This window comes from Ambystoma mexicanum, chromosome 3p, assembly GCF_040938575.1.
Source record: "Ambystoma mexicanum isolate Mex_15411 chromosome 3p, UKY_AmexF1_1, whole genome shotgun sequence".
NCBI classification, from domain to species: domain Eukaryota; kingdom Metazoa; phylum Chordata; class Amphibia; order Caudata; family Ambystomatidae; genus Ambystoma; species Ambystoma mexicanum.
This window is the reverse complement of record NC_090925.1, coordinates 205,026,258-205,045,352: the sequence shown is the minus strand read 5'-3', so window position 1 is coordinate 205,045,352 and position 19,095 is coordinate 205,026,258. Positions and strand designations below refer to the sequence as shown.

At 44.0% G+C, this 19,095-nt stretch overlaps 1 protein-coding gene across 2 annotated transcripts in view; it reads left to right on the top strand.

The window, feature by feature from the left end:
* Positions 1–19,095, top strand: part of CD4 (CD4 molecule) — a 132,822-nt gene that overhangs the window by 87,565 nt on the left and 26,162 nt on the right. For both annotated transcript variants that reach the window (XM_069650651.1, XM_069650652.1), the window contains exons 6-8: positions 2,204–2,560; positions 4,260–4,508; positions 11,510–11,634. In XM_069650651.1, coding sequence (XP_069506752.1) covers positions 2,204–2,560; positions 4,260–4,508; positions 11,510–11,634 — 731 coding nt within the window. The remainder of the gene's footprint in view (positions 1–2,203; positions 2,561–4,259; positions 4,509–11,509; positions 11,635–19,095) is intronic.

The following is a 19,095-nucleotide window of genomic DNA, read 5'->3' as shown; positions in this document are numbered from 1 at the left end:
TTGCTTTCTGATGCAGACATTACTTGTTGTTCGACATTTAGTTGGAAATGCCTGTCCCCGGATTGTCTGCTTCTGTAATTCAGGTCTGTCACGTTTACTCTACTCCCATTTTCTGGCATTCTCATGTGAAAATGTGTGCCTGTCCCACAATATTCCCTTCCTTCCTTTCCCTCTGGTCTGACTGTAGATCTGAATTCTGAGATGCCCAAACACCCCAAATATCGTCTATTGGTGCAAAGGAGAAGCTCACCTTATCTGAGGTAGGAAGCAGAGACCATGGTCCTTACACTCAGGACAAGGTCCCCTGAGAACGTACTAGGGGTTCAGTCTTACAGGCCAGGCACGGCCTCCGCTCATACAGGGATCTTGTCCAGGAATGCCACTTCTGCCATTCCCTGATGGAAAGGCTGTGGGCCAAATCGCAGCTGCACCGGGATCTTGATGTGCTCCACCCTAAAACTCTGGCCTGCTTCCAGGCTCTCCTCATCCTCATGGGATCCATTCCAGTGGATCAGCTGGGAAGTCTGCAAGTGCTAAATTGAGCTATGGTCCAGTGACTACATTGATATGTGTTTTAGTGGTTAAAGTGGTTAAATTGAGAGCTGGTCCCATGAAATTGTGATGCACCTTTGTGGTTAAGTTGACTGTATGTTTAAATTGGTTGAGATTTGATAAAGCACCCATGTTGAGATGTGGTGTAGTGCCTATGTTGAGATGTGTAGCGCCTATGTTGAGATGTGGTGTAGCGCCTATGTGGAGTAGCGTCTATGTTGAGATGTGGGTGGTGTATCGCCTATGTTGGTATGTGACTTAGTAGATTAATTGGTACCATGAGAAGAAAGCATTAAAACATGTTTCCGGCAATGAGGTTGATTAAAAGATTTAGGTTTAAGGGACTCAAGAAAAAACTTTAGGGAAGAGAGCGAGCAGGAGTGGTGGAAGAAGCAAGGTATGGTGGTCTCACACCTCCATCACAAAGAAAATGCTTTTGCAAAAGTAACCTTGAAAAAACAACCATATTAAGTTGACCTTATTACCAAACACATTTTTCATTGAGTCGTTTTTACATAAAACCGGTAAATTGAGATCCTTTGTATGGATACATTGAAATATGGAGTAACAGAGTGAGATGAGGTCAGGGAGGTAATAGATTGAGATGGGATTTAGTTTTTAAGTTACAGTGTGATGTAATGGCTTAACTAAGAACTGACCACATTGAGACATGGTTTAGTTTTTACATTTAAATGGAGTCTGTAGGTTCATTGAAATGTGATTTGGCTATATGGTATAGTGGTGAATTAAGATGTGGTCGAGCAGTTATGCAGATGTGGTTAACGTCCCCTGTGGTTTAGTGGCAACATGGAGTTGTCTTCTATAAATACAATGAGGATTGGTCCAGTAGTTTGGCTGAGATGCCAGCAAGTAGACCTGTTGAGATGCGGTCGAGTTTAGATGTCAGGTGGGGTTGAGTGGTTGGGGTGTCAGGTGATTGCCCTATCACTGTATCCCCGTGTTGTGCATTATTCCATTGCTTCACACCTAGTCTTGTGCTGTGTAAAACCGAGCACGTGCACATGTGATCTGGTTAAGGTGTGGTCCACTGGTGGTGTTTACATGCGATGAAGTGACTGCCTTATGATGTAGTATCATAATTAACTTGACATGTGGTCAAGTGTCAACCTCAAGATGTTTGTGTTGATTAACTTGACATGTGGTCAAGTGTCAACCTCAAGATGTTGGTGTTGATTAACTTGACATGTGGTCAAGTGTCAACCTCAAGATGTTTGTGTTGATTAACTTGACATGTGGTCAAGTGTCAACCTCAAGATGTTTGTGTTGATTAACTTGACATGTGGTCTCGTTGAGAGGCGCTCCGGTTTACATGGTTACCTGAGGCTTAGGTTAAGTTGTTTATTGGAGAAGTGGTCTACTGGTTGAGCTGGGGTTTGGGAGAATGGTTAAGTGGAGATACACAGAGCGGTGGACTGCCCGGGGGTTAGATATCCAACATAAGAAGGGCAACATGAAAGGTTTCAGAGGACATCCTTTCTCCGGCATTCAATTCCAACTTTTGCACAGCGATCTTTAAAACTGAGACCACACTCAAATGATCTAGTAAAAAGTTATGTTTATTGACTATCACTGTCAACATCTACTTTCATGGTATTCCTTCTTTCTTTCCGGCAACCTGGAACACATGCAGGTTTTCTGCCTGGGCCCACAACCATATACTCCAGAATTAATGACACCGTGCCGCTCCCCTGTGTGTTCACCTTCAACATCAGAGGCAAACCCTTCAACGAGCGACTAGAAGTGAAAGGTGGAGGCCTCTATCGATCAGACGACAAGGACATGCTGGGGCAAGCACAGAGGCTTCTGAATATCAGCAAAGATGGCGTCTGCTGGAGCAATGCATGTGGGGAGCCACCAGCAGCAGGGCCCTCAGATCTGTCGTTATCCCTGCCCAGGGTCCAGTTCCATGATGGCGGATGGTACACCGTGTTGGTGAAGTTCCCGAGGAAGGAGCTGAAGAGGACGTTTCATCTTAGTGTCCTGAGAGGTGAGCATGAGGACCTGAAGAGGGAACTCATGGATTTGGTGAAGCCTAGAAATCTCATCTTCAGGAGGAATGATGGAAACACGTGTGTGTGTGCCTGTGTGTGTGCCTGTGTGTGTGTCTGCGTGTGTCTGTGCATGTGTGTGTCTTTTCAGTCCTTGCACAAGCTCTTCATCCCAAGCACAAGCGTGACAACTTAAGCCAGAATAGAGTGCAGTGATGTCTTTGCTTAATGTAGAAGGTGCTTTGCGCTGCTTTCAGATGAAAATAAACAGGCTGAGGAGGAAGGGAACAGGGGAGGCAGTTAACAGAACGGCAAGCAGACATCACTTGTCGACATGTGGAGCAGACTCTCTCCCCCTGAGGCTACTGTCCCCCCACATTGACATTCCTGTTGACAGAAACGTTGCAGAGAAAAAAAATTCCCTGCCCGCTGCCTCCTATGTTCTGCAACGAAGACATATTCTTGTAACAGCGCCTCGATGCCCCTGGCCTGTGTGTGCGCTTTATAAATGCAAATAAATAAATAAATAAATAAAGGTAACGTCCAGTGCAGCCTTGGCGCTAGGACACCACCTAGTCTGTCATTAACTTGGCACTCTGTCACCCTTTTTTGATGATCGACATTACCACCTTTTAGGAACTCCCTCCTGTGTTACCAAGTCACAGAAACGCTTCAGAGCACCTTTGTAAAATATTAAGGTCTTGACAAGTATGTTTTTTTGGTTATTTATCAAACTCCTGAGAAAGCAGAAACAAGTGATTGGCAGAAATGCTTTGCTATGGCTCCTTAGTGAAGGGGAAATCTTCCGTTTAGCATGGCCTTGCATCATTGCTTCTCTTCTGTGCCATTACAGAAGGGTGCAGACCACATGCCAATCAGAGTTAACCCTGCCCCATTCCTTATCAGACGCAAAAGCGCAATATTATTGGGGGAGATAATATTACCTGAGACCTCTGATGCCCCCCCTGGGGGGTCTACCGAGGAATACGCATGAATACATACGAATTCCAGCAGTCTCTCTTTTATAGAGGGGAGGAAAAGTACAAGTATTAGTTTGAATACAGAAGTGGTGCTACGATTGAATGTCCATGAGCAAACGTCATTGGCGCCAACGCAAATATAGTGCTGATGATAGTGCTGTGTGCGTCCTCTTCGTTTGCAAGTACAAATCTTACTAAAACACCCATGCACAAAATAGAACACAAAGCAAAATAATAATACATTACAAAAAAATGCACTTGACTATAAAAAGTGCACCAGACTCTGCTTCTCTTTTTTAGTGGTCTATGCATCTAAACTTCATCACAGCACTAGGGGCCTCATTTCGAGGTCGGCAGTAAGGGGTTAACGGCAACGGTAAGGGTGCCGTTGCCATTAACCCGTTACCGCCGCATTACGAGGTCCTTTAGCGGGTCCCGCTAAGGGCGCCTGGTTTTACCATGCGCCCTTAGCGGTAGCCGCTAAGGGACCAGGGAGCTAATTACAGGTGAACTGATGATGGCTGAAGGCTGTGCTGGGTTAATTGGCTAAATACTATTGCTCGACTCATTGTTTGGGCCACCATTGGTTTTATAATGCAGTTAGTGTGGCTGTGCATTTGCCCACTGTCCCGTATGACAGATTTGGCCAATGCTGGACTACGGCATACATACCAGTTTGTTACATTAAAGACCCTTTTATTTCTGTTTTACTCACCAGTCTCTGCCTTTCCTGCGGGTCCTGTGGCCCCTGCGAGCCAGGTGGACCTGATCTGTGAGGTATCTAGCCACTCCAGTGAGACTGTGCTGAAATGGACTCAGGTCAACAGCTCTACAGAGGATGACCACTTGGTCAGGGGTGCTGGGAGTTTCCGGATCACTCTGTCGATGTTCCCGGTGCGTTTCGGCCTGTGGCGGTGCAGCCTCTACAACGGTGAAAACCTGCTACAAAGTGCAGACTTTAACATAGGTATGCAGGTGGGAGGTGGTGAGGGCAGAACACCCTGCACTTTCTGCTTGATCTGGTCCAGTGGGGATCCTCGTTGCATGTACATTGGCTAGATTTACATGTCAATTCTTCCAAAGGAGAGTAGAATGGTCTCAAAGGTCGATGTGCAGGGGTGTACCGGCCAATAGGGAACTCTGGAGATTTCCCGGTAGGCCTCTGCACCCTCAGCCTCTTTTGGGTGGTAACCTATTGTTTTTCCAAATGTTCTCATAGGAAGGGGGTTGGGCTTGCTGAAAATGTCTAACATGGGACCACTTTGAAAATTATTTCCATGGCTTCTTTTGGTTACCTGTCCACCTTTGTTGATGTGGTATTGATGTATATATTTTCAATTTTCCTTAAAAGAGAACTGTACAGCGTTACAACTGCCATTGCTTCACTGGATTCCATAAGTCCATGTGGCTTGATGTCTACTGGTTCTAGACTCTGTTCAGACTGCAGCAATCCCTGGACAGCTTTGGGTTCTCCATTAATAAGTCTATTGATATGATATTATATGATATGGCATTTATAACGTGCCTATACACAGATAGACTGCCTTATCCCGACAGTGCTCAGACCATAATTAAGTTGGACTTCCTTGGGATGTAAAACAGTAGAGTTTGCCTGGTTCCTGCAGTTCATCCATAAACCTCTGACTTGCGAAGAAGAAGAAGAGGGTCACCCATCCGTCTCCCAGTGGGACCTTCCCTGGACTGTCTGACCAGCGATACATCGTAGGGAAACTGCTGAAGAGACTGCCCTAGAGACTTGCAACTACAGGCCCACCGCTTGGGCTGGATTTATTTGGGTAATTCCATCTCTGTCTTCCTCCTAGTCAACCTCTCCCCATTCTGCACCCCACATATTGGGTAGGTGATTTCGTAAACTCTTCCTGCCACCTTGGACTAATTTTGTATGGAATGTCTGCTTGTGGGGGTGACTTCCATTTGTGATGTCTAGTACTCCTCCCGCCACGGAAGAACAATCCAGAAATTGGGATTTTATGGCCTCCATTCTATTGCAGGACAAGTAGGGAAGCAGAGACCTTTCTCTTGCTCAAAGGCGTTAGGTGAAGTGGAATTGACTTGGCTAAGCCCCGCCTCCTTGGCCTGATCCCCACTCTTAGCTTCTGGACTAGACCATTTCTCCTGTCAGAACCCACTGCAATAAAGCTCCACCTCAGACCCTGACATTATCCATCCTCTCTGAAACTGATCCCACAACACAGCACGACCAGAACTCTGCCCCATCCTAGCCTGCAAGAGTGCCATTTTGGGGAGTCACAGCGAAAGCCTGGAGAAAGTTGGGGCTCCACTCCAGAATGATAATAACACACTGCCGTGTGATAAGTCTACCTAGTGAAGACCACTGTAATTCAGGGGTACAGGTGGCTCATCTGGGGCCCAGGCACACATAGGTTGCCTCAATTCCTTTGACCGTGGGCGAGTAGCCAAATGGACAAAGGTGGCTTAGTCCTTATCCAATCCTCAGGATACGCGGCAAAGGACTAAGAGGAAATGATTGGTGCCCTCCTGTTGCTTTGAGAGCTGAAGATACAAAAGTAAAGGTTACCTGACCCAGGTTCCCAAGCCTGATCATAAATATCACAAGCTGAAAGCTCGAATGGGAACCAGGGTTCCTTACCCATAAGCCTACACTTCCACAGTCACTAATGACCTGACTCATTTTTACAAATATTTAAATACTGACCGGCTACACTGGCCAGGCTTCCCTTCTAGGACATCATCTTTTAGAGCCCTACAGGCGCAAACGATGCGTGACTGCACAAAGCGCTGCCATGAAGGCTGTTTGTGCCGGGTCGTCTCGACACGCTGCATTTTTGATGTAGTACAGTCCCTATGGTCAGTGCTTAGTTTGTAAAAAATATAAGTGCTCAGGCCCAAATATTTTCTAGCACTCCTGTGTCTCTGCGGGTGGGCATTTCCCCACCACTGCTACCAGCACCCCTAGCTGCCCCCCACAGTGCCGACATATTTGGGGTTACACCTCAGCTCGCACCTGCTCATTGAGGTTGATGGATGCACTGACTATCAGCACTTCATAATTAAAGTGAGTCTGAAACAATAAGTGCTGGGGCTCAAAAACAAGTGCCACAAATGAAGCACTGCCTTTATTTTTTTTTATTTATTTATTTAATGTGTTACAGTTTAGCTAATAAACTTTACACATAAATAACAACAAAATACAATAATGGAATTAAGATTACACAACTAAATTTAACAATACTAATAAAATAGCAATAAATAAATAAATCTATCTGTCTATCTATCTAGCCTAGACACAATCAATCATTCTAATACCTAATACCTAAAACCTAAAACAACCTAGATCGTCCTACATCAAACCCTGTGGGAATCACATCAGAGCTCACCATGATACGCAATATTGACAATATTTCGGAGAACGGTTTGCAGTTGGAATTCATGATTACAGGATTCACAATAGGCAAATAAATCTAGCCCAGACGCAATCGTGCATTATAGAACCTGAGACAACCTAGATCGCCCTAAATCAGATCCTGCGGGAATCACATCCGAACTCACCAGGATACGAAATACTGATAATATTTAGAAGAGCGGTTAGCAGTTGGAATTCTTAATTACAGGATTCACAATTACAGAGTCACGCATGGCCAAGAAGGGGTTCTAGTAAAGATGTAAAGATGTATCCCATCTCCACACCAGGGTGAAGATAATGCTGCCTATTCAGATCCTAATACCCAATTTTCCCTCTATGACCAACCAGATGTTATATAGAGCAGTAAAAATGTGGATATTTTCGGAATTTAGGCAGTGATGCCAAAATAATGCCTTAGAGATTGTAACAGAGTCATGCGTATACTTTCCCATATGTTGATATATTATGTTTGTCATACTACTGCATTGAGTCAAGACATGTCTTGCAGTCTCAAGAACATTATTGATTTTACACAATCTGCAGTTCCTTAATGTCGACAACAGTCGATCTCTCCGGCCCGTGACCCAAAGGGTCGGGAGTTGGCCCAAGCACTGCCTTTGGCTCCGGTAAGTGAGGCTTGGCATTGATGCCTGTTTGCACATCAGGGAAACTGGTACTCTAAGCCCTTTTTGTGCATCCAGTATATACAGTAGTATGCCTTTACATCGATCTTACCCATCAACGGAGCTACAGTTCTTACCTGACAGTTGGCCTGACTCCACCCTCCTGGCCCATCGGAAAAATCCTCTTAAATGGCATTGGAAACTATTTCTAAATTCACAATCATGTCCCTCCTCAGACCACAGGCAGCCCACTCCTTGCATCCACCTTCTAAAGGATATCTAACATAGTCAATTTGGCAGACACAGGGCCTCATCATGAGTTGGGCAGTATCCCGGCTGGGATACCCGACAACTTTATTTGCGTTAGCGCCCACCCGTCCGACGGTATTACCGCCCAATCACGGGTTGGGCGCTAAGCGTTACTCCCCGTTACCATTGGGTCCATAAGGAACTTTTGGCGCAATTACCGTATGGTAATACCGCTGGCGGCAATTTCGCCAAAAATAGGTATTTTTCCAGCGTGTTTCGCCCCAGCTCTGAGCTGGGGGGAAACACACCGGACTCGCGATTGGTCAGAGCAGTAAATGTGACGTTAACACTGTTACCGCTGCATTTAAGGGCTGCCGCCCAACTCGTGATGGGACCCACAATCATTCAAGCTCATGGGGGCCATGCTAAAGTGTGCTTTAGCTAACACTCGATGTACCATAGTCCACTTTACACGCCTGGGAGTGGGAAGCCTAGAAAAGGAGGCCCTATTTACATTGGAAACTTGGTTGAGTAAACCATCTCATTTAGATGAACCTTTACTTAAATCTCCTGATTATGTATTAATCATCCAGGATAGTCCCGGGAAAAAGGAGGGGGTGGCCATAGACTATAGGAATTGTCTTAAAATCCCTCCGATCAATATTACCCAATCTAAGTGATTTGAATAACATTAAATAAAGGTCTCTACTGCAGCATAGTGCCTTGCTCTCAGTGGCTGTAAAGAATAGGAGTGCCTTGCTCTCAGTGGCTGTAAAGAATAGGAGTGCCTTGCTCTCAGTGGCTGTAAAGAATAGGAATGCCTTGCTCTCAGTGGCTGTAAAGAATAGGAGTGCCTTGCTCTCAGTGGCTGTAAAGAATAGGAGTACCTTGCTCTCAGTGGCTGTAAAGAATAGGAGTGCCTTGCTCTCAGTGGCTGTAAAGAATAGGAGTGCCTTGCTCTCAGTTGCTGTAAAGAATAGGAGTGCCTTGCTCTCAGTGGCTGTAAAGAATAGGTAGATGATAAGCAAGGCCTCCTTGTGTTTCATCTTTTGCTAAATGCAAAGAAGACCTAGATTTGTTCTTATACATCTACTGGATCGACACATTCTAAGCACCATTTTTCAGACACGCCGCATTTTAAATTGCATTGCCCTTACCCTAGAGTGGACTGATTCTTTTTTGATCACTTACTGGCCATCTATACTAGGGTGCACGCCTTCCAGCCACCGCCTCGCTTCACCTAACCAGCGCACCCCTCTAAAATGTAAAACTTAAGTACTCATACAAGTGACGTTTAAAAATACACCCGTCTCCAAAAAACCAATGCAATTTATAGAGGTTTGTAAACACATGGGGCTCATTAAAGGCTTCCGGGTTTCCCGCCGGCTATTCTGGCGGGATACCGGGAAATTGCCCCTACTGTCTCCGCCACCTGATATCCCGGTATTACTGGGATATTACCAGCAGCGGAGATGGTGGTCCGTTCACATCCCATGGAGTCCAAATGGACTCCATGGGATGTGATTGCCGGAAGGACCGTGTCGGTGATTCCAGAATTTCTTTGCCGGTAGGGGCCTGACCTACCGACAGGTTAGGCCTGCCGGTAGATCAGAGCCCCCACCGGCAAACTTGCGTTTTCCCGGTCCGGTAAAAATGCAGCTAGCGGTATTACTAGCAATTCTTCTGGCATTTGTACCAGACCGGGACCTCGTAATGAGGCCCCTTATCTCCCAAATAACTGTCACTATAGTTGCCAACATAATCAGGAGAAACTCAACGAAAACCACCAAACCCACCTTGCCATGCATCTCACCTTTGCCTTACTTTGTCCAAACACATAAAAGCACAAAGGAGAGGGCAACAAACTAATATGTCCAAAACTAAAGTATAACTAACAACTATCAGAAAACAATTAAAAGCGGCTATAAAAATAGTTTCACACCATCTGAATAGATTCAGCATCTTACTCCAGTTTTCTCCAGCAAATAAATATTCTTTATTCTTAAACAGACAATAAAACACCACCTTCTCCCGCTACCCTAATTATCTTTGATTAGGTACAAAGCACCTTTAGCCCTAAAATTGCAGTAATCCCAAAAACGACACAGTCTCATTCTAATGTTCCACTCCCTGCCCAAGATTGAGGGCCTCAAGCACCTAACTTTGGCTTACCTGTGTATGTGCATTCTTCGTGCATTCTTCGTGCATTCTTTCACGTTCACAGACACATGCCTTCACACCTGCATGAGATTTTCATGAACGCGTAACAGACTCTCAAGGAACTCACTTGTTTTAGTGTTTGCTAAATGCATATTCCAGTTATAGCTACTGTGTGCGGCTGCACATGCGCGACATTTAGCTGAAATGGCCCCTTCTACTATCACTTTTCAGGAAGGAGCGTTTTTTCTTGTTTTTTTCCAAACCCACCATAATATTGGTACACATGCCCCAATGCTGCAATCTACAAGATGTCAATCTACACTGCACTGACAACCCCCAATGAGGGGGGGAAACGCATGTGTGGTTGGTTATTGCATCCTTCAGGGCTACCAGTCTTGGGTTGATAAAAGCTATGTTATGAAATAGCACTGCCCTATAAGACGATTGCAATTTCCCCATATGAAGCAGAAAACAAGCTGTCCAGCTAATTTACATATCCACAGTGCATTGTTGTGTAGCTCTGATCTGGAAGTGACCTTCCAGTAATGGCCCAGGGGTGGCGCTGTGTATCTGTGACTTTTGAACTGAAACGGCCTATTCTACCATCACGTTGCCGGTAGAAGGGTTTGTGTCTTTCTTTTTTCTCAGCACACCATAATATTGATGGTTTATTGCAATCCCCATTTATTTACTCTTTTTTTTAAATTGAGAGTGAAAGTAAGGCATTTCATCTGCTTTTAAGCTTTACTTTTAAACTTTGTTTTGTAAATGTGGTCATGTTGGTGGCCCCCTTCGTGCAAGGAACACTTGCTATAAAGGGACCCAATAGGTGCTTTGCTTGATCTGGCTTTGGATAGGTCTCCTCATACAAAATACCTTATAAGGTCCACAACCTATTATATCCATCCCATGGCAATATATCGCAAGAGCCAACTTAAAACCAAAAACTAACTATTGCAGCACTTCTAGATAACTTGCACGCAAAGACAAGTTATGACATTATAATAGCACAGATTGTGGTAATTTCACATATCACATATTCTTACCATATTACACCAACCATCCACAGATACACTGGCCGAAAAACACATTGAATAGGCTTTGTAATAGTAAGAACGAAGTACACACGTGTACATCACGCACACAGGGCATACGTTTACATTCTAAAGATATTAGGTGTGGTTAATACACAACAATTATACTCTCTTATGTCGTGTGACTCTAGCCTCGAGTAAGAGCAATTCTTGTGCATATCATGTTAAAGATGGTTACATTTTCAGGTTGATTTTCTTTGAGTATCAGGCAAATATTAAGGTTTACTTATTTTGTTCACGGTTGCAATGTCTTAACAAACCATAATGTTTATTAATTAATTAACTATGACACATAGGAGGTAGGGTGAAGAAAAACAAGAAGCCGAGATCTTAATTCGGCCAGTGAAATCATTATTTGCAAGCCTTTGCTGCCACACGTTGAGGCCTCTGGATGGCGGATGCCTGCAGCTCACCCATCTCTCCGTTCCTTCCACAGAGGAGAAGAGGCTCTCGTCCTTCTCTGACTGGCGCGTCTGGGCGCTCTGCGGCATCATCGCCCTGGCTCTGCTGCTGCTCCTCGTGTGTGCTGTGGTCTGCGTGGCTCGGTGTCGCCGGCTCAGGGTAGGTGGCTGCGGGTGTTCTTTCGGGGAGATGCACATGCTTAGGTCCAGCCTCTAGCGCCTATGGGTGGTGCTCGGGCAGTAGCTGCGAGCATAAACGCACGTAGAGGTCAGCGTGCCAAACAAATGTCCTCTTTATGAAGAGTCTGCAACCTTTGGCTGTCCAGCTATTCCCAACAGCACTAACCAGCAGCCTCAATAGTGGGGGATCATGGGAGTTGTAGTCCAAAACATCTGGAAGGGCAACGGGTTGCAGACCCCTTCCTTGGCTACATGACTGATCCATTCTGTTGTGTCGGGCAAGACACATATAACATTTTGGGTTCTTTGTGTAGACTGTTCTGAATTCGGCTTTGTGATACCAAATGAAAATGATACACAAAAAATCCTTATTTCAACACAGTATCAACTAAAAGGTTCTACAAACATTAATGAAAGGGATAGGCCTCCCTTGCCAGTTTGGGATTGGTCATATATGATGGTCAGAGAGGTGGCAGCGCTTGGCTGGAAGCTCTCATCATGGGGAAGTGGTAGGTAAGGGCAGCTGCCAGCAGTGAGTAGAGCAGAGGTGGGTGAGAAGTTGCAGATGGTATTAGTGCAAACCTCAGTACTTTGTTGAGAACGACAATGGGATAGAGGGCGAGTCCGACGAGGAGGCTGGCCCCGCAATCCCATCTGTTGAGGTCTAGGGTGAGGATCAGAATCTTACTAGAGTGGTAGGCGAGATGCGCAGAGGTGTTGCAGAGGTTTAGGAGGTTGATCCAAGCATGCCGGTAGATGTGGCTAACTGCTGAAATGTGAGGGTGCTGTCCAAGTGGACACCTGGGTTATGGGCCTAGGAGGAGGAGTTACTGGCACCAGTATGAAAGTAAAAATAATGGATGGTTGGGTATGTGAGGGGTGGGCGGACAGAGGGAGGATTACTGCAGTTTTAGAAGAATTGAGAATAAGGGCACGTGCACCATCCAGCGATCAACGGCAGAGATCCCGTTAGAGGTGTGAGGGGATCAATCCGCAGTGAATTGGGGAAAGGAGAATAAGATGTCGGTGTCATCAGAAAAATGATGGCATAGAAACCGAAGGAGACCATTATGCATTGGTTTTGGAGCAGCACCATTTTCCTGCATTAAAAATAAAATGTGCAATGTAAATGATCATTGTCTTAACAGTAGTGCCCTCAACGTATAGGGCAAATATATATATATATATATATATATATATATATATATATATATATATATATATATATATATATATATATTAGTGCCCAGCAGTATATTTGTGTATTGAGTCCCACAGGAAACCTGAAAAATTAATTGCTTATTCCTTTTTACTTGCATGACGGATCTGGCTGAAATGTTGCAAACAAATTTGTAGTCATGGGCTCCCACAGACTGGGCATTTTGGGAAAGATCCATTAAAATTATTTCAAAAATTTGTTTCAGCCTAGTCGCCATTTACTTTCCCATAGAGAAAAATTCAATCTTTGCGCTCTCGAACACAGCCAAAACCGTTGGACAGAATTGGACCAGGTGCAAAACAGCTTGGGCATAAAGCTCTGACTCGATTTCCAGGAGGAGCCTGGGGTTATAGCGTCCGTTGATGGAGACGGGGATGCCCCCTTCGCCCAACATTTTAGATATGTCTCCCACAGTGCTTTGCAGCAGAGAGGTTGACAGGATTTTCAGAAATGAAAAAGCAGCCATTTTATCCAAAAATTCTATTGCTAATGACGTTTGTCTTGCTGGATGTATTTGGATGAAATTCTCAAAACGAAAAAAGTTTGTCAAGGGTCCCTGCAAACTGCACATTTTGGGAACAATATGTTACAAAAATGAAAATATTATTAAGGAAACAAAACACCTCAGTTTCACAGTTTTCAGCCCATTCATTTTCCAACAGAGGAAAAGTGCTGTTTTTGAACAGCCATAGCATGAAATCCGCTGGGCAGATTTGGACCATTTAAGAAACAATTTAGGCACAAAGCATTGACTTACATTTCTTGACTGGTTTCCGCTAAATTCATCTAGTAATTCTTAAAATATCTGACAGAAAAAAGGGTGCCCCCTGTTCCTTAAAATATTTCTATGGCCCTTGGTGCGTTTTACAGCAGAACGAGGCTAATAACATTTGACTTGCTGGATGGATTTGGGTGACATGCAAACAGCTTGTCAGGGGCCCCACTAAAGTGGACATTTTGCTAATGATTCATTAGAAAATTAAAACGTTTTTAAGAAAACATAAAAACGCTGTTTTCAGCCAACTCACATTCATTTTCCCATAGAGAAAAAGCACCGTTTTTGAAACGCAGTAGCGTGAAAAACATTGGGCAGATTGCAACCAAATAAGAAAGAGTTTAGGCAGGAAGCATTGACTTAATTTCTTTGACTGGTTTGGGGTAAATCCATCCAGAAGTTTTTAAAATATTTGACAGAGGCAAGGGGGTGCCACCCTGTTCCTTAAAACCTTTATATATATCAGCCTTGGTCCTTTGCAGCAGATTTACGGGTGGGTCGAGGAGCCAGTTACGGATAAAACATTCTTGTTTGTCAGGAGGAAGACCACAGGAAACTCATGAGATTACTGCGCAACTCAGCAAGATGTGCTCAGAAACAACATATGTCACACAAATCGATGGGTGATAGGGGTTGATGGGAGAGCGTTAGGGAGGGAAAAAGCAATTGAGTGAAGTGAGGGGAACTGGAAAAAAGAAGGGGGGAAACATGTTGAGTGCCTGTGAGGACGTGGACACGTTTTAATTGTAAGCCATTATTGCTGTTATTACAGGAATCAGCGAACTGCTACTTTACAGCAGGAATTTGTTACTGGAAATCAAAGGTTTAACATCTGCAGTTCCTACATCTACTGGCTAGAGGGCAATGGGTGTTTGGTAACAGATTAATGGTTTGATATGGACAGTGGCCATGACTAGTGGGCCGAAAAGAAAGATAATAGTGCAATGCGCACAGACGCCACGCCCGAAGGCCATAGCTAGTGAGACCTGGACTTGAGAGGTCTGGGGGGAGCTTGGCAAGAGGAGGGCTACTTGGTGAGTACCTGGGAGGACAGGGAATAGTTTTGGATTTTTTATCCTTTATACAGATAACCACGGTTATTTGTGGGCGTTTACGGATAACTGGGGCTATTTGTAGTGCATTGCTAATATAACTACGGTTATGGGGGAAAAAAGGAGAGTTAATAAAATTAGAATAATACAAAACAAAGTGGAATTTTACAGCTACCATGAGGTGGGGGGTAATGGGTGGGGCCGAAGGACATATCAACTTGGTTACTTCAAGGAAACCGACTGGTGCAATATAGAAAGTGTACATGGCCGAAGGCTAGTGTGCCAAAAAGAAACATAGTGGTATGGTCAAGGCCAAAGTCCATGGCTAGTGGACCTGTATAGGAAATCTATTAGAGCAATATCTTGAGTGGACACAGATGAAGGCCGTGGCCACCTAGTGGGTCCAAAATAAACATATTGGGGAACATGTACAGTGGACATGGCCAAAGGCCGTGGCTAGTGTCCCGGTAGTATTTTAAAATATACAGTGGGCCCGAAAGACATGTATAGTGGCCACGGTCGAAGGCCATGACCACCTAGTGGGTCCAAAAGACACATATTGGGCGAGCATGTACAGTGGAAACATTTTTCATGTTCTGGGTGTTAGTGTTAGCAGTGCACAGTGGTGATGGCAAGTATGGGGGCTCAGTCTGCCATAACTGGGGAATTTCAGGGTTTTTTCGGTTTTAATTTGAACCATAATGGGGAGGGCGAACATTTTTTTTTAGTGAAGTGCACAGGTTTTTCGTAGGGCAACTTAACCATAACGTCCCCTCAACAAAGTTTTTTTTGTAGTGAATTTTACAGGTTTTTGGGAGGGCAACGTAACCATAACGTCCCTTTAACAAAGTTTTTTTTAACTGAATGCCATAAGTTTTTAGTAGTGTAAATACATCATAACAGTACTTTCACAAAAAGTTTGTACTACATTTATCAGGGTTCTAATAGTAACACATAAGCATACTACTGTAAAGGAACATTTGAAGGAACTGCCCACCTTGCGAAGAATTCCACATTATCATATGCTGGCGCACAGCATGGGGGTGTGCTCGAAAAGTCATACCTACTTCACAACGACATGTGTAACTGGGTGATAGTGTGGAAGTACATTGTATATTCTTGTAGGAACTTGTAACTGGAAAATTTCCGGCACAGAACTCCACAAGGCAAGTGTGCAACACAATATAAGCAAGAGTGCATACCGACGTATCTGGATCATTAACCCCCATTCCTTCCCAAAGAGTGGGGGATGAATGCCATAAGCAATTGAGATTTTTACAGCAGTAACCCGTGCTACCAAGAAAGAGGATTTTTTGTCTTCAACCGGAACGCCTCCGGCGTTCCCGGCTGAAGAAAACAAATCCTTTTTCAAGATGGCCACCATATAAAGGGAAGACGGGTGTTGGATAGAAACCCTTCTTCGCTTTCCATTGCATGCTACAGAATGCAAAAATGAAACTGTGTGACCTTAAAGGCAGCACCACATTTGTGTTCCTTGAGAAATGTATGATTATGAGCAGGACCAGAAAGGCAGTCCCTGGTGGACATGGCGACCTCAATGCAATGTTTTGTCCCTTCCAGTAATCGCCAGTAGCCACATCCCTGACATCGTGGCCATACATAGAGGCTACCCCTCAGAGACGGAAGCTGCACCGTTGATTTGTTATGTACAGGACTACACTTGTTAAATATCAAAACACTATCACATGCACAACATAAACCTTTTCGGGTGTTGTCAATGACCTTTACATACATGTGTTGTACATGTAGTAATTTTTTTCTGTAAAAATGTGCTTAAAAAATGCAAAGGAGTAGTCTACTTACGTTAACATAAAATCTCAAACAATCTCTGTGATTGGAAGCGCAATGACATTAGAAATACTGGAAGTAACACTATTACCACTCACCTTTCGACACATAATTTCGTAAGTGGCACAGGTCGAAAGGTGTGAAGATATGTGTATTGGGAGGGTGTAACCATGTATTATTTTACAAACATTTCTGTGCAGCAAACACTTTCAGTGTACCTTACCTCATTTTCCCGCTTTTAAGAAGATAGTAATCATTCTGAACTAATGTTGGTTAATAGGGCATCTAGGTGACAGAAATTGGTCCTACGGTGACAGAAATTGGCCTGACGGCACTAAAGCATATAAGATGGGCCTGACCCTCCTGTAGCCAAAGCAAGTGGTATGCAGTACCTTTCTGCATAACGTTCCTTGGCAGCTTAAACAAATGCATCCATATTGATGTACGTGCCGTGATGTAGCATGTACAAAAGAACACATTACAGCCTGCAACGTAGCATGCCACATTGTGAAAACAGAGAGTAAATTTGTAAAAAAAACACTAACATTTAAGAATTAGTACAGTAGTTTTACTTCACAATAAACTGAGCGAAATCATCGCCCTAAGCAATTAGTAAAGAAGTTGTGTTTCACAATTAACTGTGCGAAATGATTGCCCTATTCACATTTCCATACAAATAGTAAGTTTCTGTCTTTGGTCGACAATGAAAATGGTAATGGGCACGTTGGTTTCTTTCACACACACAAAGTAAGCTTTGCCGCCACAGTAGTCATTTTCCTTCCATATTGATGTGCAAGATGACGTCAACCGCTGTGATCTACCCCACCAGAAAGGATGGGATGTTACTCCTTATGGCGACAGCAGCGTAAGGACATAGAGGTCCGACACGGTCATCCCACTGAATTATGACGCACAGACAACCGGTAATGAACAGTTGCATTTGACGGTTAAAAAAGCCGTCACTCGGCAGCTGTAATCCGTGACAATCACAATGGGGAAGGAAGTATCTGAGGGGAAAAGTGGAAATAAAATGTGTATCAATACGCAACCTCTGCACAAAACAAAGTTGTAACATATACTTTTATTACTAAATATTAATTTAATTTGAGGAATGTACTGGCACCCTACAAATGGCGACAATGTGCAATGTCCATTATGGGGAAAAAAAATTAAACGGCACACAAACCTTGTAATTCATTAGGAAAAAATATTTTTTTCCCCAAAGTAAATATGTAATGTCAACTCGGTATATAGGCGGGAAAAATACACTTACATGATGTGGACCGGCTCCATTACGTTGGCTGCAGTCAGACAGTAGTTTATTTGCAATAGTGACTCTACGGGAACTAATATTTCGTGGTCGGTGCAAATGTTTTTTGAAGCATAACCTTATCAAACGATATGTTTGTCTAAATGTTACTCCCTGCATTCTCTGTGCTCTTTCCCTGTACCTCAAGGTTAAAAAACAACTGACCCTTATGGTTGTCGACAAATATGCGGCCGTACTGAGCTTGTATTTAAAACTTCGAATGCAAATACATTCTCATTTTGCAACAACATATCAGCGGCTACTCATGAGAACCGTTACTCCCGTACATGTGTGGAACTGCTGTGTGTACGAAATAGAGCAGGTGGCTGCCTCAGATTCCCGCCAGTATGACCGCAGTAATGCTGTTTATGTATTGTAAAATGGACGCAGTAAGTTCATTTCGTACAATGAGTAGCAAGTTTCACTGTACCGTACGACAGTCCTAACAAGAATACTTCAATGTTTCACTTTCTGCTACCAAGTCTCATTAACGCTCACCTTTCAAAACAGTGTTCCATAAGTGTAACAAGTGCCTTGGTGTCTTCTTTGTTTAGGTATATTAGCGGCGATGTCCGCATTCACGCTGTGCCACAACCAATCGGTGAAAGCGCAACATGGTCCTGGCCAGCACGCCACGGAATAGACAATTGCAATCTTCTCCACGGCGCGAACAGGGAAGTGTGACTGCGGAGCGGAGATAGATATCACTAATTTTTAGAGACATACTTTTTGATCATTTTTAACGGAACTACTGGATGGATTGTCACAAAATTTACAAAAGTACGCTTTCGTGATCTAGCCGCTGCCACTATCCGCAAATTTAATTGAAATCCGTCCAGCAGTTTGGCCTGTAGTCGTGCGCAAAGTTTTCCCCCATTCAGTCTATGGGAAAAAAATAAGTTTTGGGACCCCCACTATAACTTTGCCCCCGCTGGACCAAACATCACCAAACTTTGCAGAAAAATTCGGAGTAGCCCATAAACTCTTTTTGCAAAGTATGTTGAGGATTCGTCCAAGTGCAGCGGAGTTATAAGCCCCCCAAAAAGTGCTCTTCCTATGGAAACAGCAACTTAACCATAACTATATGTTATGGTTAAGTTGTCCACACCCATACATATATGGGTGTGGACAGCAGCGATGTGAGGCGGACGTGTTATTCTCCAGCTCTCTGAAGGGATCCTAAAAATAAAGATTCTCTGTGCACCCGGAAAGTGAGCAAATATTGTCCTTACACGTGAGGCATTGTACTATCTCTGGGAAGATCTCTGGATGGAAGA